This window comes from Rhipicephalus sanguineus, chromosome 4 (assembly GCF_013339695.2).
Source record: "Rhipicephalus sanguineus isolate Rsan-2018 chromosome 4, BIME_Rsan_1.4, whole genome shotgun sequence".
Classification (NCBI taxonomy): domain Eukaryota; kingdom Metazoa; phylum Arthropoda; class Arachnida; order Ixodida; family Ixodidae; genus Rhipicephalus; species Rhipicephalus sanguineus.
In genome coordinates this window covers 187,974,978-187,998,431 of record NC_051179.1, presented here as the reverse complement: position 1 = coordinate 187,998,431, position 23,454 = coordinate 187,974,978, and the positions used below count along the sequence as shown (strand labels likewise).

General features: G+C 47.1%; 1 protein-coding gene across 1 annotated transcript in view; it reads right to left on the bottom strand.

Annotated features, from left to right (window-relative positions):
- The window catches only part of LOC119390968 (focadhesin), a 395,558-nt gene that overhangs the window by 12,650 nt on the left and 359,454 nt on the right, over positions 1 to 23,454 (bottom strand). Inside the window, exons 33-34 of the mRNA XM_037658681.2 lie at positions 11,274 to 11,581; positions 3,553 to 3,691 (exon numbers count right to left, since the gene is read on the bottom strand). Coding sequence (XP_037514609.1) covers positions 3,553 to 3,691; positions 11,274 to 11,581 — 447 coding nt within the window. The remainder of the gene's footprint in view (positions 1 to 3,552; positions 3,692 to 11,273; positions 11,582 to 23,454) is intronic.

Below are 23,454 nucleotides of genomic sequence, written 5' to 3'. Positions count from 1 at the left end.
TTTCCGGACAGGCGCACAACCATACAGTTTTCTTCCGTGCGCTGACTCACGCAGTTCACTTATGCTATGGAAGTGTGCGCCGGTTGCTCTGCTGCTAGTGAGTCGAGCGGCGATTCTTCCGATGTGGACTATTCCCCAAGTGCCGAATCAGAATCTGATTCATTGGACCATGTCAGTTTGTCAGATGAGGATTTACTTACGAGTTCAGACTCGGATGATGATGAAGGGGCAACATCTCGACTATCACACACCGAAAAGTTTTTAGTGTTAGAGCAAGAACATTTTCTACTAGAAAAGTACTCTGGTGTGCTCATTTTTGTGTCTGTGAGCTATGTTTAATACAATGCATAATTAAAAAAAAATTGTATAGGTGTTTTTTTTAGGATTTTGCATGATGTTACTAAAGAATAAACCATGTGTATGTAAGAAAAAATTTTTTTCTTTTGTCACTTTATGGTCATGCAAAAAAATTTTAGACAATTTGTTTCTGAAATAGAATCGTCTGAAGAATTTAATTCAGCAATAAAAAAATACACATTTTTGGAGTGCATTTTGCGAAAAAATTCAACCCTCGAAGGTGTTAATGAAGAAGGGCTGCTCATCACATTAACAGTGATGCTACTGGCTTAGGCCACTTTGGAGCAGCTTTTGGAGCAGGCAAATTGCGTTTTGGAGCAGCAAAACTAGCTTTTGGAGCAGGTGCTCTGCCTTCAACAATTCATTCTGAGCCGAAGAATTCTTAAAAAAGTAATAAACATCGACCACAGCAGCGTCGACATCCGAGCCAATGGCACTCAAGCCGCGGGCAAATGAGTTGTGCACTTTGTGCAAGCAGCACTCTTCTAACTCTATGATGTCAGGGTATGCTTCCTGCATCTTTTAGGGGCGAAGCTCCTTAAAGCGGCACCCGTTTCGTCCCTCGTAGTCGTAGTGCGTAACCAGTCGTGACGCTAGTACCAGATCTTGACCTCCAAGGTGGTGCCGGTGGGAGATTTCCCCGGTGCGTTGTTGAACAATAAAAAATTCGCAGCGTGCGCGTTAACTAAAAGCTGAATTCTTCTGTCTCTCATTTCCCATTAGCAGCCATTGGCATGTTCCAGTAGGAAACGTTAGTAGAAGTAGAAGTGTAAGTGTTAGCTAAAAGCCGACTTCTTCTGTCTCTCATTCCCATTAGCAGCCATTGTTTACCTCCAAGGTAGTGCCTGGTGAGATTTCTCCTGTGCGTGTTAAACAATAAAAATTTGTTCAAAACGCCGTTGATTGATGAAATAAACCAACGAAAGACGCCAGATGTTTTCTAAAAGCAAAACGAAAGAACGCCAGATGTTTCTAAAGCAAAACGAAAAGACGCCAGCTGCTTAACGAAAGACGCCAGATGTTTCTCCTCTCCGCTGCCTGCGTCGGCGCAGCGGCGCCGACGCAGGCAGCGTCGCGGCAGCGTCTTGATTGAAAAAACCGACCCGCTCGCCGCTGCACAACCGTTTCACTGACCACCCCGTATATATAGGCACTGGATTTTGACCTCCAAGGTAGTGCGTGTGTGGCGATTTCTCCTGTGCATGATTAAACAATGAAAATTCACAGCGTACATGTAAAATTAAAGTGAGCTGCAAGTCGTCATAACTCTCATCGAACCTTTAGTATAAACACGCCCGATCTCACGTCGGTGATGATGTACTGGGCAGAATTCACGGAAGATTCACGGTTTACCGATGAACCTCCGCAGCTTCGCCCACTCATCATCATTCACTCCGTGGATATGCTGTGATTTTTTTCTCTTGTGCTTTTCACTGCATTAGGGCCATCCGTAGAAAAGCAAGTGACATTTTTCTGCGGCAGGTCCATCATTGCTCTCCGCACTTCACTAGCCAAAATTTCCGAAGTCGCAGAGCCCAGCCGGAAAGACTGTAGGTGTTCCACAACTCGCTGCATTTTGTTGGAGAAATGCCTAACTACAGCATCAAGTTGTTGGCACCTCTGTTCAGGAAGAGGGGTCTCGTCAATGCTAACAGAAAAAACCACATCCGGCTTGTTCAGCTCATCAAGCACAAGTTTCTTGAAATACGGCCCGAGGCCATCACTAACTATGTAGGATGCCTTGAACCGCTTACAACTAAATTGATTCGCTGTTTCGGAATCTCCAAATAACTTGGGAAACAAGGGAGTTTGCTGTGTCGGCCCATGAGTAGGGATGCCCTTGAGAGTCATGCCAAGCACAAACAGAGTTTCTGCGTTTGTCAGTGCGGTCACACTGCAAACGTTCCATGGACTGCTGAATCCAAAGTCGGCTGGATCGTTTTCGCGCCACTGCAGCCCACCTGAAGCGTCTCAATGACGACTGGTAGCATCAATGTGCCGTTTTCAGGGCTGCACATCGCTTGACTGCTGGAGACGCCATGTTGCCTACAGTTGATGCTTGATTACAAAAAAAACAAAAACAAATACAAAACGCATTCACTTCGTCCAGCTTGACACACCATATTGATATTTTGTCTCCATTTTCAATCCCTCTCATGGAGAACGTCCGTCTACGTCCGCGTACAGCGCGATGTCGCTCTGAATGGGGGAACCTCATGTAGTTATTTTCATTTCTGAAAGTCGGAGTAGACCCCTTGGCGCAGGCTTGGCGCAGAATCGCCAAATTTTGAGGAAATGTAGCAGGTTGTAGCAGCCAGGGCACTTTGGCGCAGTCTGGCGCAATTGGCGCAGCGGTAGCATCACTGCATTAACATCGCCACTTGTGTCCGCAAAGGTGCGCTACCATTTTTTTTCTTTTTAGAGCGCAGCTCTTAGGTGCCCGTTCCTGCGCTGAGCTGTTTCACCATCGGTGGTGTAACCGATAGACATGAAAAAGTAACCAATAGGCATGAAAAAATAAAATGAGAAAAAAAATATGCATGATGGAATGGGATTTGAGCCCGGGCCCACTGCACGGCAGTTGAGTATTCTACCCACGCTGGAGCTTGAAACTCCTTTGCAAAAAGACCCTATACACGAGTCATGTTGGGCAAGGAATCACGTAACATATGTAATATAGTGTGTTAAAATAACAACCAGGCGTCACACAATGCGAATTTCACGATGAGTGAGTCATTCAATGTGTCCAACCCATCACAAAGGGCTCAGCCATAATTCTTCATCCTCATCAGGCACAGCACAAAGTGCACATAATGCCTTACAGATGCGAAGTGGGTACCACGCTTCCCTGCTGAATGACGAATAATGGCATAGTGGGTGCTTCCTTACTTGACAAAAATTATGATTTGTGGCATAGTGGGTATCTTCTAAGTATACTGGTATTAGTTGCCCCACGAGAGTTTACAAGAAGCTCCAGAAAGGCCGCTCTTCCAGCTTTTGCGGTGACTGTGCTGCACGTTTGGCGCAGGCCTGGTGATTTTTTGGAGAGAGATTGAAACACCAGTCAATGAATGTCGGGAGAGAAGTGCATCTTTCCCATCGCCTCTTGGCATTGGCAGGAACCCCTAGAGTCACGGCAGCAGCATGTCCTGCTGGACGTTGCAGAAAGAAACCACGAGATACATGTGTGCTCACCTTGTGTTCCTGTTGCAAGGCACCCTCCTTGATTGCCACGAGGCAGTCGGCAAACCAACGCATTTGCCGGCCAATCTCCTCGGCCACTGGCTCAGGGAAGCGTAAGCACTGGCTCAGCAGCCACAGCACCTGTCCGTCACTGCAAAATAAAGCAATGGACGACTTTGTACCATTTAATCAGCCTGTAAGCCAAAGTGTGCTTTAAGTGTTGGAGGTGCAGTGCCCTGCCACCCTCCTGCTTCCTTTCATACCTTCTTAAAAGGACACTACATTACAGTTTCACAATACCGAAAGCACCACCCTTACCATGAGGAGATGCTTGGTAAGTAAGAAAATCTGCAAAAAAAAAAAAAAAAAAAGTGGCATCGCTGCCTTGAAGTTGCCACATCAGCTTGCCGCGGCATCATATAACCCTCTGAGCGTCGAATTTTTTCGCCAAATGCGACCCCCCAGGATCGATTTTTTTATTGCTAATTTATATTCTTCAGGCGAGTCAATTTCAGAAAAAAATTGGCGTAATTTTTTTAGGGTGACCACACAGTGCATACCCATGGTTTATTCATGAATAACAGCCAGACAAATTCCAAAAAAAGCTTATACTACTCTTAAAAAAATGATGCGTAGCAATAAACACAGTTCACAGACGTACAAACAAGTGCACGAAGTGGCATCGAATGGAAACACGTGCGGAGGCAGAAAAGTCACCTTCGATTCAAACAGCATCGTCTCGCTGCACACACTTTTAAGATGTTGCTAGTTCATCAACCTCTGAGTTTTAATTCGTAAGTAACCCCTCGTATGACGGGCTGACATCCAATCAATCAGATTTTGATTTGGCACTCGAGGGGCTATTCGGAGGAATCACCGCTCCACTCACTTGCAGCAGAGTAACCGGTGCACACATCCATAGCGCAAGTGAACTGCGCGGGTGAGCGCACTGAAGAAAACTGTGTGGTTGTGCACGCATCCAGAAAACAAAAACAAGTGAGAAACATATAATAATCCTTCGTCTTACCGCCAAAGAGACAGAAGCAGTTTTTGTGAGTCCCCAAAAAAGAAACGCAACCACAGCAGCATCGTTTGTGTCAGTCAGCGCCTGCACGTAAACAAGCGCAATACTGCCATGGGGAGCAACAAACGAGACAGTAACAAAGCAGCCACCCTTCAGGAGATTCTAAGCCAGACAGCCATCAGTTTTATTGGCGCTAGAAGCAGGAACCACTGAAAGGACAAAACCAAAACTAGCCACCGCACGCTCGCGCGTGACCGGATGCGCAAGCAATAAGACGGTGCACTTCTGTAGTAAAGCATAAAAAAAAAAAGAATCACACCATCTCCCGCTCCCCATGAGGCGATGCGAAGCAGTGTTTCGGCATGTTGAGCCCGCGTTTTAGAGGGAGAGTGGAGAGGGGGAAATGGGAGAGGGAAGTGAAGTGGAGAGGGGATGGGAGAGGAAGTGTGTGGAGAGGGTTTGCGCATGCGCAGTAAGGGTGGTCACGCCGCACACCACCTGTTTGAACTCCACCATAAGATGCTTCGCATCTAATAAAAACGGAGAGACATTGGGGCAAGAAAAACATTATTTGTATCTCCGCAAAGTGGCAGCACATGTGCCAAGCAAGAAAGAAATTAAGGCAACTTTGCACTAGGGGTGCCACGCCTGAAGGAAGGCAGACTTCTTTGTTTCCCTCGATTTTTCTCTTTCCTTCCTCTGCTCTTTCTTTCTTGTTTGTTTCTCCGTTTTTTTTTGTCTTTTTTCCTCTTTATTTCTATTTTTCTTCCTATTTTTTTTTCATTTCTTTCTCTCTCTTTCTATTTCTCACTTGGTTCCTCTTTCCATTTTTACACCTGTTTTTGCCTGCGCTCAAAGAACAAGAGGAAGAAGACTTCTCTTTGGCGTGAGCGCGCACTCAGTATGCCACAGTTGGCTATGCTATATGTGGTTTTGCCTGCGTTAATATCATCGTCAAGGTGCTTGAAAAACAAGAGGAAGAAGACCCTTTTGGCGTGAGTGCGCACTCAGATGGCTATGCTATATGTGGTTTTGCCTGCATTACGCCAAGCTACGACGACAGCATACGATCGTAACCTACGACAGCCCGGCCCCATAAAGTGCTTCGCACTTAAAAATGATCGGGAAAGGGCTCGCTTTTTAAACCTACAAGCGATGCCGTACATGTACGTCATTTATCCTGAAAGGGTTAATGGTGTCTGGTACATAATCTTTTGTCACTACAAATAATTTACGGTGTTTTCAGGGGACACAAGGTTTTAACCCTTTGAGGGTTTATGCCGTACATGTACGGTGGCAGTTTTCTGTCCCGCAAGATCTTTGTTGTAGGGGTACGTTTTCAACCCTCCCTTTGAAGCTTCCCGCCGTAATGAGGATGTATGCTCACTGGGAGGTGCTGCAGCCTCCTAGGACTTGCAAGAAGCATTTGAAACTTGATTATGCTACTTCTTGCGGAGATAAACAGAACTGATTTCTAGCTTCAGTACATTGCACGGTCTACAACAACACTCTTTTGTGGTTTCGGTTTCGCCACATGATCGCAACGGAGGTGCGCAAGACTTGATTTTTATCTTTATCGGCACTCCCTCGCAGGGGTGGCAGAAGCTGACCTTTACTGGTGCTGCTTTTAGGTTGTTTACCACCGATGCCCACGAGGTATTCTCGCTCTCCTTGCTTACTGAGTTTACTCTGCCCAAGGCAGCCACACACAGAGAAGATGCCATGTGTGTGCCAATGCAATTCGTCGCTTCAAGAGGCGAACAGAGATGCATTTTATTTGTGCAGAACATCCTGTGCGTAGACTCATGTTTCAAGAAGTACCATGCTCTGAAATACGTACTGTTGAACATTTTGCAGTTCTGAGTGATGCTGACACCAAAATACGGTTTCTGATTTTTTTTACAATTTTTTCCCGACTTTACACATTTCATACATTCAGATTTCAGAATAAAGTAGTTTGACCATCTGGGAAAGTATAAAAAAAAAATTCGACCCTCAAAGGGTTAACGCAGCAAGTTTGAGAAAATATCATTAATCCAATGTGGTGAAAAAAATACATATACACTGACGTTTACATGCTGAAGTTTCAGTGTGAAATTCCGGCTTGAAACTTCAACCTTCATTTCTTCTCCTAATAATCAAACTATGGCAGCAAGATTAATAGCAAGAAAGCTCTGAAAGAATGATTTATTTCTCTAAGCTGATTTAATGTTTTACTTTAGTGTCCCTTTAAACATGGCTGACTGGCTGTTGTGTTCTTAACTGTCAACTCATAGACTGACAATGGATTCATGTGCTAAATCAACCCCAGTGCTCAATAAACCCATTCTACACCCATTAACAAAGACCCAGTGCCCCCTTGTACAAGACATAATGGAAAACGATGTTAGAAGTAAGCTGGAACAATGAGTGTGAACAACGCAGGAACAATGAAGATTTGTGCACAAGTGAAATTAAACTCCGATGGAAACGCTGAAGAACGACGGTGAGTCTTCAAGCAGAGCTTCACAGTGAACTTCAAAGTAATTTATACATCATCTGAGTGGCAAGAGAAACTTCTTGTGATTGTCGGTGGCTCTTAATTGCTTGATATCATGAGCATAACATTCATCCACGTTCTTCACTAGCATACCTGCCAATTGAGGGACCTCAAAAATTAGGAGACTAGCAGAATGAGAGAGAGGGGGGGGGGGGCAATGACAAAAAGAAAAAATGCACACATTTTTATTTCTTGCTTCTCAGGGCAGTGGTAGCATCATACAAAGCTCTCAATCAGTGCAGTAAAGCTTTTACATGCCGACGATACTTTTGCTGGTAATTATACAGCGCGCATGTGTAATTAATTACACACACGCGCAAACAAAATCTACTACGACCTGTCAAATAGGTATAATAGCCTTTTCCCACGCTTAGCGCGCTTCACCGCATAACATTGTACGAAGGTAAAGCTAACATTGCATGTGCCGCAATGTGATGCTATCGGGAGTCCCTCATAGAGCAAAGATAATATGCCAAACCGTTAAAAATAGAGGCCAAAAACAAATGCAGCGGCTTCCCCTCCCCTTACATCAGTGAAAAGTGGAAGGGGGGGGGGGACAGAGTCCCACGGCATGCTGTGCTGGTTCCTTGAGGCCAAACAACTTTTAGAGCAGTTGTGGCTATTTATCGGATGATTTATGGCTGCACCCATACAACTGGGAGGACTGGTCAGAAATTGGGAGTCTCCCGAGCAAATCGGGAGAGTTGGCAGGTATGCACTAGTGTGTATACTCGTCATCCTCGTCAGTGTCGTCGTCGTTCAGAGCATGGCTCAGCCAAATAAAAAGGTGTCAAAGTAACAGCAGTCCAGCTGTCTCCCGGTGTTGTCGAGGCTGGTTTCAAAGCCTTGCACCTCTAAGATGGCAGAGTTTCGTTTGGGTCTCTGTCTGCCCCACCTTTCTATTGGCATGACCCATGAAGGGTGCCCTGGGCACAGTGACCTCACCCTCGTTGCACAGACAGCTGCTCGCTCTTGCACCCAAGGTGTCGGAATGAAATGTGTTTTATTCTGGCTTTAGTTTCGTTCCACTGAAAAAAAGTGGTGCTCCATTTTTCTGGAAAAAAAAAAAAACAGGTCTGCGACGGTTTGTAGTGGTTTTATTTGCATGCAAAAATTTTGAAACAAAGGAACGATAAAGACATAGCACTTATTTTTCCTCATAGTTTACCTAATTATGAATTCTCTGAGCAGCCTGAATGCTCTGCATCAAGGAAGTGTACTCTCTGATATGCAAGACTGCTGTTCTGATAGAACAACACTTGTTGTTTGTGCAACGTGTTTTTGTAAGTAGACCAATATACCATCAAGATAGGTATTCATGTGTGAGGAATGACAAGTTCAAATGAAGAAGAGGCGGAAGAGAGTTACATTATTAACGAAGAATGTCAAGAAGAAAAGGAAGAAGAGAACACGCGCTGACGTGATACTGGAGAAGGGGTGTGCTCCGTTCTCTCCCATGGTACTTGTATGGCGTCGGGGCTGGAGACAGCCAGCCTTCACGTGCTCTCTTTCACCGGTGCAAACGCTGAAACATTTTTAAAGGGCCAGTAAACAACTCTGCCCTGGCAGGGTTGTTTTTAAACAAGCCTTCTCATCAGTACCTCCTCTTGTGCACCCAGCACTTACCCAAGAGCAATGAAGGATGCCTCAATATGCAGATCCCGGGGAGCACATCAGCAGTTTGGCGACTACTAGAAACTAGTCGGCTTTTATTGCGATAGCAATTATATACGGGCACTCTCTGTGCATTTTAGCCATCAACGTTCCATGTGAAGTTTGAATCAACAACATTACCTCGTGTGTTCTACGTGCGAAAGGTTGCAAGCAGCGCCTCCAATCACTTACCTAGCCGAGAGGAAGTGCGCCTATCGCTGCATTGCGCAAAAGGCCCACGGGGGGAGGGGGGCGGCTACGCACTTTGCTCGATCGGGCACGGTCGCAAGTGCTCGTCTTGACGGGGATCGGCAGACAATTTATACCTTTGTACGTGCCGGTTGCGCTGCTCATCTCAAGGACGAAGTGACAGACGGCACGAATGTTGCTCTGCTCGTTGTAGCGGTCACGTTTGCTTACGCCAGCGTTTTGTTGCATTACGCCATATCAGATCGTATAGAAGTTAACTGCTAGCCGTACTTCGTATCACATTCCAATTTGTTGCTATCGCATTCACTGCTTCGCCCGTACGGTGAAACTTGGACTTTTTTTCCTCACAGAAGTTGACACCAATGCAGCAATGATACAATGCATGTGGACTTGAACTCCTCGCTGCCTACCTAACCACGAAGCACTTCGGACATTTTCTTGAGAGATGGAGATTCGTTACGGTCACTGATCACTAAGCAATAACCGCAACCTTCACATCGGCATGCACAACTTACAGACTATGTGGGATTTGTTATCTGGCAATCATAGGTCAGCAAAAAATATGGACTTCACTCACACTCACTCATGCAATATATTTTGCACTTAAGGGCTCACTCAGGCTCATCAAAATGTTCCTCAACTGGACTCGGATTCGCTAAAATTTTTCTCAACTGGACTCACTCGGTCTCAAACTCACCACAATATTACTCATGCAGACTAGTGAATTGACTCATCAGTGAGTTAGCAAGTTATGTTAGCATTTCTGTTCGAGTTTACAAAATATATTAAAGGGACCGACAACCAACTTTTGTGGTACCCGTTTTCTTGAGTGCAACGGGAAGATTACCGGTCAGAGCTTCTAATCACGGAGTGGTAACACGGAGAACGCCGTAAAACATTTGTAATCAGAGTTTTTCGATCTGCAGCGATTATGCAGTCTTAATATCACATGCTGCAAACAGTGAGAGGTGACCGCGATAGCGATTATACGCCAGCAGTGGTGACAAGTTATGCCCTAAGTATAAAAAGGCAATGTTACGTTTGCAAAGCCTGCGGTGCCGCGACTACTGCTTTCTAGCCTATTAAATTATTTTACAATAGTTATAGCGTTTTTCTGGGGCTTCTTATGGAAGTATTTTGGCCGTACACAGGTCGCTTTATCACATTTTAGTCAAGCCAAGCCAAGCTAAGCCTTCGAAAACGAAACAAGTGGTAGGATACACCAGCAGTGCTGTTCATGAAGTGGTAGCAATCCTCCACAGTCGATGGCATTTTCTGAGCAGCAGCGCAAACTCGCGTGCTACTCTTCAAAAGTCTGATACGACGAGAGCAGACGAGAGTCGCGCTACGCGGGAAACGCCGCCGGACGCCGCGCGCATGCGCCGCAGCCTCCGTTTCACTGGAAGCCACGAAAGCAGCGCCGCATCTCATGCTTTACTTCTTTTACCTTAGAAACAAACGGGAATTGCGAATAACATACATATTCAAATTTTCAGCCCTCGTTCCGGTGCGTGTAAAAGCATGAGACTACGTGCAACAAAGTGCTTAAGGCTGCATACGTCTGGTTCATGGCGCTCGCGCTAGGCTGCGCGACATACCGGTTTTTGTTACTTTTAAACGCAATTTAAAAATATAAATCCTACTCAGATCGCGAAAAGTATTCTGGAATCTGTCACTATAATTCACGGCCTTTTCATTTCCACCAGGATCTAATTACCCGTTCTGGCCAGTTGTCGGTCCCTTTAAGCACCTAAAAGGTGCAGATACCGTTCCTGCTCACTTGTGCTCCAGAAGCTTGCAGAGGTCGCAGAATAGTCGCAGCAGAAGCTTGCAGAATAGTCGCACAAGCCTAGTATTGTCATTATTAGGCAGCTATTCAGCAGACCAAGCTACCAGAGCATACTAAAGTTGAAATAATATTATTCTTGCTTCTATACTTTGATGCTGCTTCTTTCTGTTATGTGTTTATCCAACCGAATATATTTTTGTACTGACTGTCTTTATCTTTTCTGTCTGGCCTCGGTAGAGTGCTGCTCTTGTCAGTACACTAACTTTCTGAAGCAGAAAAGCATAACAAAAGGCATGAAATTTTTGCGCCATATTGGAGTTACGTGTCTCCAATAATGTTTGATCACGTACGGATGTGGTTCACAACCAGTCCTAGGGTAGGTAGGTGCCTCTGTTCTTGGCTTTGGCTGTTTGATGCAAGATCCACAGGTGTAATCCTAAAGCTCATGCTGCATTTTGCCACTGCACCAGTAGTACATTCCTACAGATGTGTTCTCCACCTTCCAAGTGCCTGCTCACCTATCACCACCGAGACTGGTGGCCAAGGAGAAAATGTTGCACCCAGGTGGGGCTTTCCCTGCCGCTGCTAAGTGGCACTGCAGGGCAAGGAGCAGCGACAAGTCTTCGAGGGCATCCAGCAGAGCCGCCCTGGAGTCCGGTGTCAGTCGCACTGCACAGCGTCCCAGGGCCGGCAGCAGTGCCCTCTGCTGGGCATCCCACACATCTTCCTGGCACCTTCGTGCCACCGCAGTGAGAACCTCACAGAGGGCACCCCTGGCACCAGGGGGCAGCTCAGAACTATCATCACCCAGGAGAGTCTCTACACCCTGCATGTGTCAATGAGGTCTACTAAATTAGAAATAAAGCTGCCATCACCTTATGAACACAGGCTTTTCTACTAACCTCGTTAATACGTACCCGCTTTAAACGTACTAACGGTTAAAACGTAGTTGCGACGAATCCCCGACCGAGTCCCATAGAGCCCAATGCATTCGCTGACTGCTTAAGCCGTAGTGGTTCGCCCTATGCCTACCGGTTAGTGCGTACCCTGCGTACCGCGATAACTTTTTGTGCCATAAAATTTTACTGCGCCGCTCATCTTCCCGACGCCACATTGTGCTCTAAAGGTCTTCCGCCTTTTTGAGAAGTGCGCAGATCAGTCGATCCCCGATTCCGACTTCCGCTAAGGTCCCTAGATAAAAAAGTTTTCAAGGTAGCGACACTCATTGCTCTTTGCGCCTTCCTCCTCACTCTCGCACCTAACCCTCCTTTTCTCCATCATTTGCGTCTTTGATTGGTGAATTCGTTGCACGTGATGCTGTTAGTGGATGGTGGTGATATTTATTATAAAGCAAAAGGTTCAAAACGAGTGCGCATGTGCATATGGTTCCAGTCGGATTCTTGCCGCGACGAAAGACGAAATCGTATCCAAGACAAGCTGTAGAAGAGGAGCGTCCTAGTTGACGCCAAGTCGGCCGAACATGCTTCGCCGTGAATTTTGAATATGTCAAGTACTGTGCTGTCGGCTGCAGCAACAAAAGAGAAGGCGGTTTTTCCCTCTACAACATACCTCGTGGTATCCGGAATAGGGCACGCCGTGAAGTGTGGCTACAAAACATTTGACGCGAGGACTTCCGTGCAACGCCGTAGACGCGGCTTTGCGAGGCGAGTTGATTTGTCGCCTTTTGTTGAAACGCTACAGAACGCGCGTCTAGTACGTGAAATTCGTTACAAATATTTGTGCGTATGCACGTACAGTTGAATACAGCTGAAGTGGCTGCAATTTCAGGGACATTTCATGCCAGACCAGTTCGAGTCACTTGCTCTTGAACGCGGCGTAAACAGGCTCAAACGCGACGCTGTGCCAACGCTTTTTAAGTCTGTTTCTGGTACTTGCCGCTGATGGTAGGGCGACGACATCGTCGCAATGTTCATCACTTCGGGACACCAAACTTGTAGAACCCCACTTGTCGTTAAGTTGCGTGCACCCGCATTGCGGTGACGCTCTTTTTTCCGTAGTCACCCAGATAATAAAACATGCACCACGATTACCTGGCATCATGATTGCGAAAATGGATGTATTTTTCCAGAAAAAACTGTCATCGCAATGCTGCTAGTCAAGCGTTCGTTCTAGTCTGGCCACGGCTTTTGCCTGTGTGCGCACAAGCGGCTATGATCACTCGTCACAACGTCACAACAAGGTGCTGCCCTGTGGTCAGTCAGGATCACAGGATCCAAAAAGAAGCACGTTAACTGTGCCACATCATCTTCACGAGCAAAACACATTCGGAGAACTGGACGAATCGGGACGAACTACGACTATGGTGGCTAGAGGGGGAGGTGTCAGCATCGGCCGGGCTGCGCCGTGCAAGCCGGTGCGGCACTTTTTCATGACACCGACAGGTGGCGCGCTCGTCGGCTCCGAGATGCCTAGGGCAAGGTGGTCTTGTGGATTCTCTCCGGCTGAGCACGTAAATGTGTGATCAGCTGCTTCGCCTGCCAGCTTTTGGTTGTGCGTGACGCTGCCTGATGGCAGTAGGCGTTGCCGTAGTAACCGGCGCTTCGCGGGAAACCTGAATTTCCTGGTCAGCGAACGCGGCTATGGCACGCTGTCTACAAAATCGAGAAACGCATGTCGCGTTTCTCGCGACCGAGAAACGTATGCCGCGGTGGTTCTTGCGAGCGAGAAACGCATGTCACGTTTCGCGCGACCGATAAACATATGTCACGTTTTTCGCGAGCGAGACGCATGTCGCGTTTGTCGCGACTGATACACGTATGTTACGTATGTCGCATTGTTCGCGAGCGAAAGACGCAATGTGCGGCGAACGCCAGTGTTGCTGCCGATCTCGTCAGTATATAAAACATTTTATCTCGTGAAGCTGCGTCGTCTGGTCGTTGTCCCGTCGATAGATATCCGTTGCCGTCGCCGGGCCAGTGGACGCGTGCCCTGCTTACTTTATGTGGTCGACTCATGCGCCGCGCAAGAAAGCCGAAAAGTGTCCCCTACGTCGCGCTGACCGCTCATCTGCGAGTTTGTTATCATGTGCTAATGCTGCGTGATGGCAAAACAACAGAGGCAGCAAAGACATTGTTTCGCCCCTGGATGCACTACGGGATACGTCTCCGGCCAGAAAAAAAGATAGAAAGGTCTCTCTCTTCGCAGTTCCCGCCGATGATGAACGTCGCCAGGCTTGGGAACGTTCCATTCCACGAGCTGACAAGTCGCTGGACAAGAACTGCGTTGTCTGTGAACTGCACTTTGACGAGAGGTTTATAGTTCGCAGCTTCACACATGTCATCAACGGCGAAACAGTGGAAATTCCCCGTGATCGCCCTTCTCTAACACCAGATGCGATTCCAACTTTGTTCCCCAACGTCCCTGCGTACCTTTCCAAGAAGCTGCCAGCGAAAAGGAAGACAGCTAATTCGACTGGATGTGTGCCGCGCAAGCGAAAGAAGGATGACCATGCTGACGACCATGAAGACAGCGTCGCCAGCGATGTCCCGTCGACTTCGCATAGCTACCGCAGCTACGGAGGCATGGGCAGTGTTGGAGAAATAGCCCTGCCAAGTAAGTTCTGGGCGAGACACCTGATTTCAAGCGCGCCGAACGTTGTGGCATTTTCTGTGTGTGCGTTGAGCGGCCAAACATTGTGCTTTCAGAAGTTACTTCTGTGCACCGGCACAGATGTAGATTTTCACTGCACTGCGTTTGTGCAGGGATCATTGGTGAAAAGAGTCAATGTTAGCAGTGTTGATGCTGTGAAAGAGCTGCTGTTTCAGATCGATGCTCTGAGTCTTTGTGAAGGGCTAGGAATGCTGAGAAACATTCAGAATACCAAAACAAAGCACAAAGTTTTTGGGGAGAAGTGCTACAGCATCAAATGTTGCGGGATATCCCAAAATGGGATGAGATGCTTGAAATGTAAGTACCTTCGTAAGTTGCTGCTCAATCAGGCCTCTTACAAGCGCACAAGGGCAAGACAGTCTAACATGTCGCGCAAGCTAGTAAGAAAAAATCAGCAACTTCGCCGACAGAGGCTGAGCATTCGCAAGCTGCGTGACACGGTTAAAAAAGCGAAACAGGACAGTGAAGCTATGTCTACTGCTCATTTCGAAGCGAAGTTGGCAAGCTTGTCGAGAAAGCAGCAATTGCAAGTTCGAGCATGCCTTGAAGCTTCGACGAGAAAAAGTACAAACGGAATGAAGTTTGAACAAGAGTGGATCTTAGAATGCATTGTGATGCACATGAAAAGCCCACGGCTTTATGACCACGTTCGAAAGCACAAAGTGATGGTCGTTCCGAGTCCTTCATGCCTACAGTCTTACATCCGCAAGTACAAAAGTGGGTTTGGGATAAATGAAAAGGTACTCGCAGCAGTAGCCGAGAAGGCAAAAGGCATTAACGTTCGACACCGACATGGGGGCATCCTCATTGACGAAATTAAGCTCTCGGAGAACTTGAGGGTAAACAGCAATGGATTGATAGACGGATTCGTTGACCTCGGCCGCTACAGCTCTGGAGAGCAAGTAGGGGTCCATTGTGACCATGGGCTGGTGATCTTGTTTCAGCCATTCACCGGTAAATGGCAGCAGATTATCGGAGTTTTTGGCTCACGAGGTAATGTGAAAGCGAACCTACTGTCCAGAATAATTGTCGATGCTGTTATCTGCGCAGAGAAATCTGGACTCTTTGTTGATTTCGTCACATGCGACGGAGCTTCTTGGAACAGAAGCATGTGGAAAATTTTTGGCATTACAGGAAGTCTCAAAAAGACGGTGTGTAAAGTCCAGCACCCAGTAGATAAAAGCCGATACCTACATTTCGTTTCGGACTTCCCTCATCTGGTGAAGTGTGTGCGTAATTCCATAGCATCGAAAGGGCTCTTGACACCCAATGGAAGAGTGGGAAACGAGTACGTGAAGGCAGCATGGAAGTTTGACACTGAGAACACAGTACGGCTGAGAGCAATGCCACATGTGACCATGGCTGTTTGTCAGCCAAATGGTTTTGAGAAAATGCGATTCAACTTGGCGCTTACGTTCTTCAGCGATGAGGTATTGAGGGGCCTTTACGTGTACAAGAATGAAGTGGAGAGCTGCTATGGTTCTGGCAGCACAACGGCAACCTCTTTGTTTGTCTCAATGATGAGGGACTTAATTGATACAATGGCATCCAGGTACAGCCGGAAAGGTCTGAGACAAGGCAGTGAACAAGAAAAACTTATCAAAAAGTTCTTAGATTTTCTTGATTCATGGGAGCAAGCAGTTGGAAGGCAAGGTGGGTTCCTGAGCCAGGGAACAGCTGAAGGCCTTCGTGTAACCCTGTCCAGCACACTTTCCCTGCTGACTTACGTCACAGAGACATTGGACTTCGATTACCTGATGACCTCACGTTTGTGCCAGGACTCACTTGAAAACCTATTTGGCATACTCAGGCAAATGTCGGGCTGCAATGACCACCCGACCCCGACACAATTCCTGATTTCTGTTAACTGCCTAAGTTTTTATAGCTTGGCCCGATCACCCAACAGCGGCAATGTGTCGCAAGGAGTTCTGAGCAGCCTTCTTGATCCAGGGCAATGCACAAATTTGCTGGACATGCAGAACAAGCTGGACGATCTCCTAGATGTGGGCCGCTTGAATGAAGTTCACGAAATGATAAAGGCATGTGATGCGATACCAGATCATCGTGACATGGTGGGATCCAAAAGCGACTCTCGCATAACGTACTATGTCAGCGGATATGTGGCCAGAAAAATGCTAATGAGAACAAAATGCGAAGAGTGTTCTCAGCTGTTGCTGCAACCAAAAGACTCGCGCTTGCTTCCGCAAGAGTCGTGCCTTACCAACCACATGGATAGAGGTGGCCTAGTTTACCCATCTGAGGCACTAAAGAACTTGGTTGCTGCAATGGAAGATACCTTCACCCATTGCTTCAGCTTTAATAAACTAAAAGCGGACAGCATCATGGACCTCATATCATGCTTATCCATAAATAAGCTGAATATGGTAGGCTGTGGGCAACACAGAGTATTGATCACCAACCAAGTGATTCGATTTTTCGTCATCACAAGGTTGCACTTCCTTGTTGCAGGGGAGAATCGATCAAGGCAAAGCAAGCGAGAAAAAATGAAACACCTCAAGTTGAGGCGCATAACATAACTTCCTTCCAGTGTCGTAGCCAGGGAGGGCGGGAGAGGCAGTGGTGGGGCTTTCATACCCCCCCCCCCCAGAAATGTTTCAGTTTTGCATGCGTATATACACCTGCACACATACAAACGCACGCACGAACATACATAACGAATGGTTGATCCCCCCCCCCCCCAAGAAATTTCTCCTATGCCCCTGCTGCTTCTGTATAAGCAAGGCCAACACAAAGCATTTGTTTTTATATACAGTTAAACGTCGATCTAACAAAACCCGATTTCAAGAAGTTCTCGATGTAACGAAGATATGTCCATTCCAAGGCAAATACCCATAGGTTTCTGTGTTGCCATCAAACCGAATTAACGAACTAATTTGGCCACCAAACCCGATTTAACGAACTTTTTTCTGACGTAACTGAGCAGAAAAGTGGTGATTTCCTTGTAATTTTGATTGAGACGGGTTTTTTTTCGAACGTACGCTCCCACGCTATCACGTTAAAACATTTAGGTTCCATAGTTACGGCCCTAGAGTTGCTTTGACGAGACTGCACGCCGCGCCAATGCACGGAACTACGCACGCGGCAGCCGTCAGCTTTCTACGTACCGGATGGTGCTAGAGTCGGATGGTGGTTGCTTTGATTATTTCATTGTTTGTGCTACGGATAACTGGTCATCGCCTCCCATATTTCTCTCTCGGCCTGCTGACGCAGTTGCTGCATTCGTTCTCCGCGTCAGTGCATATTGGTAGCCGGTCATAACTTCCTGTGGCCATCTGCCTGGTCTCCCGGACATGGTGTTCCTTATGTCTTGACCGCCCTCGCAGACCTTCAGACGCTCAGCCATGGATTGCCAACTTGTCGACAAAACAACGCCATGATAGCTTTTGGGTGCCCCTACGTTACAACTTTAGGTTACGAAGGACCGAAAAATCACTGATTCAACTTTACGAAATTGTTAATTTAACGAAATATTTTAAGTGTCCTCGTCGCTTCGGTATATCGATTTTCAACTGTATATAAATGTAACTGTCTATATCACATTGTATTTCCACCAGTTTCTGTGCACATTATGTGAAAAGAACTTTCCACGTGACAATTTTTTTTTCAATGTACACTGCTGACTGTTGCCGGCTTTACATATGCTATCAATATTTATTGAATTTGCATTCCATTTCATTTTGTATCTCTTGAGAGCCTACGACCATGTATATACAGTTATGTGAATTATTGTCAATAAATGTTTTTTACCTCTAAAGGTTCGTCTGCGAATGGTACGACACACGCGAAGCTAGTTCTTTGCATGTTTCTAATATTGCAAACACAATTTCTCTTTGCCCTTGCATTGCGTTGAGTTCCGACCAATAATAAATAATAATATCTGGGGTTTTACATCCCAAAACCACGATATGATTATGAGAGACGCCGTAGTGAAGGGCTCCGGAAATTTCGACCATCTGGTGTTCTTTAACGTGCACCTAAATCTAAGTACACGGGCCTCTACCATTTCGCCTTCATCGAAATGCGACCGCCGCGGCCGGGATCGAACCCGCGACCTTCGGGACAGCAGTTCCGACCATTGGTGCCTACAATTCTACCTTAAAAGGAAAATAAACTAAACTTGAATCGATAAGATATAACCTTAGTTCACTAAAGCGGCGCGCTTCTGTGCTCATGCCCGCACAATTCAGTAGACGGTCAGGACACGCGCCTGTAGATCAAGGACCGAATAAGGCCACGCTAGACAGGAATGCACACAGAGCCGCATAATAACCCCTTAATATGTAAAAACTGCACTGGCAAAGCCAAAACGCCCGTCTTCTAAGTAACCTTTCTCAGTTCGGTGCAAATAAAAATTGCATAAGCGTTGCACTGTGCACGAAGCGAAAGCACGCCAGTATAATGACCACAATATAATAGTACGTTAGGCCAGCTGCATTCTGATACGCGTATTGGGCCCCGAGAATTCGCGGAACGAAAAAATCCGGCAGATCCCACGCAATGTGGGTATCGACGCGATGCGAAGCTGTTAGCAAGGAGCTGCATACATCGCACTGTTTGTCTTTGAGGCAAGTGAAGACATTCTTATCATGACATGTAGTTCACTATCGCATGTTTGTCATGCATGTATGCATGTACAATCTGGTAAATACCACGCTAGTGAAACGCATATTCTGGTGTATGCAATGCATAACCTGTCATTTATGTTCCTCATACAGTCACGTCACGCAATAGCAATTTTGGTGTGTATCAAGCTAGCGAACCGGCCTCTGGCGCACCATGAGTGAGGCATGTAAGTCATGCCGTACATCACATGCATGTCATGATTCTTGTGTTACAACTTGACATTTACGTTCTTCGTACAGAAATGTCTCGCCATACCAATTTTGCTCTATATCTATTTATTTAACGGCCGCGAGCGCCTCAAGATCTCGTCATGTAAATCATGCCGTACATGACATGCATATATCATGCTTTGCACATTACGACCTGTCACTTATGTTCGTCATACACTCTTGCACCAATTTTGGTATACATGATACATCCCATTAACAAAACGGCCACAAGAGCACAAAGTCATGCGGAGACAGACATACAGACAGGCAGGCAGGCAGAGAGAGAGAGAGAGAGAGAGAGACAGACAGACAGACAGACAGACAGAGATAGATAGACAGGCAGGCAGGCAGAGACAGACAGACAGACAGACAAGCAGAGACAGACAGACAGACAGAGATAGACAGACAGACAAGCAGGCAGACAGATAGACAGAGACAGACAGACAGACAGACAGACAGACAGACAGACAGACAGACAGACAGACAAGCAGGCAGGCAGAGACAGACATACAGACAGAGATAGACAGACAGACAGACAGACAAGCAGGCAGGCAGAGACAGACAGACAGGCAGAGACAGACAGACAGACAGACAGGCAAGCAGACAGACAGAAGACAGACAGACAGACAGACAGACAGACAGACAGACAGACAGACAGACAGACGACAGACAGACAGACAGACAGACAGACAGACAGAGAGGCAGAGACAGACAGACAGACAGACAGACAGACAGACAAGCAGGCAGGCAGAGACAGACAGACAGACAGACAGCGAGGTAGACAGACAGACAGACAAGCAGGCAGACAGATAGACAGAGATAGACAGACAGACAGGCAGACAAACAGACAGACAGACAGACAGACAGACAGACAGACAGACAGACAGACAGACAGACAGACAGACAGACAGACAGACGCTCAAAGTCGCTGAAGATCGCTAAGAAATGCTTCGCATTTATTATAAAAAAATGGCAATAGCCCTCCGTACATGACCACCTACTGCATAAGCCGAGGTGCAGTGTTTTCACAGCGTTACGCTCCGCACAAAGCTACAGCACTACGAAGCAATTACCAAAGCTCTCGGTGGGCCAGTTTCATGGATATGTTTGCCTAATCTCGAAAACTATTTGGTTATACGGTTAGTCTGCGCCGTAAGAAGTCGTGGATGGAAAAAGCACCTCGCGTCCGTACCAAACACCACTGCGAACCACGGCCGGACTGGAAAGGCACGCGAACGCTCGCGCGCTTTTCTAGTCCGGCCGTACGCGAACCTAAGCAGGCGCGCGGATGAAAACTCGGGAGCCGACAGACGCGCCCAGGCGACGCGCCCATGCGGCGGCGCTGCTGTCGGCTCCGAGATGCCGCGCATCGTCATGAAAAAATGCTTCGTCTCCGGCGCGCCGTTGCTGACACCTCTCCCACCTCTCCCTCTAGCCACCATACTACGACTACAGTGTACTAGAATGGGGCAGTGGGCTCACTGCCGTATCCCTGCGCCGCGCCGCCGCGGCCCTCTCCGCGTCGACAGCTTGAGCGCCCGCCAGGGGCGCTGCCGCCAGTTTCTCCTGAAAACTCTTGCGGGGTGTGGAGCGCGTCCCCTTGGTCGGTGGGGGTTAGGCTGGTTATACGCTGTAGTTGCGGGGGTATCAACAAACGCGGGGTTGGTGGCGGGGAGAGGGCCACCACAATGACACAAAAAGAGATCACAAAAAAAAAATGAGGAGGGGAGGGAGTCGAGCATTTTATTCTTTTTTTTTTTAAACTGATCCAAGTAGTTGAAGCTACTGTTTCCATTTGTGTGTGCCCTGCAGCGCATGTTCACTCCGTTCATTCGCTTGAAGGACCTTTGTCGGCACCCCGCGTGCCGCTTTACTGCACTTATATATGCTTGTTTTTCTGAAGGATCGGCATCTGTGTCTATCCGCAAATCGCAACTGTCTCAAAGACGGCCCGCCGCTGCATCTGGACGGGAAGGACGTGCTTTTTTACAGCCTCAGGCGGTCGTGCACATAGAGCATGCAGCGTACGTGCAGAGAAATTTCTGGGGCTGCGTTTGACAACAAAAAACAGCTGGACCCAACGAAGCTAGGAGTGACCGCAGAGTCAAGTGTGAAAGCAATAAAAGCAAGAAACGCGCGAGGGTGGTGACAACAAAACCATACTCGTGCTTTAGTAAAAAAAAGGGGGGGGGGGGTTAGGGGTACTTCTAAAAAAATAATAAAGAATGCTGGTACGTCGTTGCTTGTTTCGCTATCGAAGTCCTAAGCACAGAACTATACTGACGGATGAAACGGGCTGGATAGTGACGTACAGAAAAAGGAGATGTAGATGGGGGCTGAAGTAGCTCTCATTAGGAAGCGGGGGAGGTCCAAAGGGATTGGGCTCTCTTTGGGATGCCCCAGTTGCTGGTAGGTCGACGTTGTCGTCGGCTGTCGACTGCAAACATCGCCGGCGTTTCTTGCTGTCCTTTATTTTTCATTTCGTAGTCGACTAGCAGATGTTCATACACGTTTGTTGCATCTGTTTATTGTTCGACCACGAGTGACATTTTCGGCATTGATAATTCATATTGTGATATGGCAAACATTTGCGCATACATAGGCAGGGTTTTGTGTATATAAAATCAGTATGTCAGTGCGTGACACTGTCGAGTGTTTCTTCGTGTCCTGTTTTATCCGCGCTGGTGCAATTCCAAGGTGCAATAAAAATGTGTACGCACGTGATACATGTTACTTGTTATGTACTCATATTAACTATGTATAAATATTTTTTTATTGGGTTATACGAGTCCAACTGCAGTTTTGGTAACCTTGTACGATCTACGTCTGTAAATAAAAAAATTTTTAAGCGTACGGTGCGGATACATTTATTACGAAGCCGAGTGATTCCGCCCATTATTGATTCGCGAAAAAAAAAAAGAACATTAAGTGGGTTAGTTACACAGACCAGCTAGATCATATATACGCGAAGAATTTTTTTAAATGAGGCGTTGTTTATATTCGGCATAGTGGGGCTCGAAAGGCGGGAGTGAAGTCGCTATGACAGCTACAGTGGCGAAAGTGCATTGAAAATCGTATCGATCAGCCGGACAAAAAAAAAAAAAAACCGAACGCCCCCAATTACACACCCTGTTATTGCAACGGCTGCGTGGAGGAGCATTCATTTATGCAATAGCCGCTTAAAACATCGCTCGCCCTCCGTAAATCAGTCACAACGACAGTAATTTATTTCACAACACACCGAAAACTTGCATCAAAAGAACTTCCGTGAGTTGCGCACCGTAAGATTGACTTTTCTTGCGCGCAAAACAACAATGCGCGCCATCCGCGCCCTGCAACCCGCCGGAAAGTTTCAGGTGACGTAGAGTTACTGTATATGCTACCTAAAGGTAGCATATACAGTAACTCTAAGGTGACGCTGTGAGCCGCGCCGCCTGTCGGCGGCGACATGAAGTGCGTCACGCTCCGCCGCTCAGTGAGCGCACTATAAACTTCTAGAACACTGTACTACGACGTACGATGCGAGACGCCATGGATAATGGTGTGAAACATGGAGGAAGGAAAACTCCATGGTGTGAAATATAAAACTATAACAACGTTGCCAGTTGGGTAACACACATCACGCTTCTTCTTATGTTGTACCGCTTATATTCAACTAAGTAACCTTTTATCCTACGTCTCATTTACTTTTCATTTTCTATAAATATTTCTATCCGCCGTAATAACTGAACACAAACATTCCCTTTTTTATGCACGCTTTGACCCTTCTTGGGGGCGCTCCAGGCAAATAAGCGAGGAGGAAAAGGAAGGGTGTCGCTACCTTGAAAACTTGTTTTATCTAGGGACCTTAACTTCCGCGCGATTGCGGCGACGCCTTTGAGAGTAAGCATCGGGAAAGAACGAAGGCGAGGTGGCGGCCACCGACGAACGCGCCGGCATGACTTATCGCCGACAACCTTATCACAATAAGTATCTTCAGCTATCTGCTCGGGCACGCGTGCGGCGCAGCGCTACTTTTTAAGCCTACTGCACGCTTTTATAAGGTGACAACCTGAACGCGCTGGGCCGCCGATCGGCTTCGTTGTGCGCGGCCGTCTTCAAGGCTGAAGTTGAATTAATGGCACAAATGCTCGGGCAGGGACGAAGAACTTCAGCCATGTACCAACTAGCCCGACAGCAAACGGTACTAAGCCGTCATCAGGCGCGCACCGCTTTG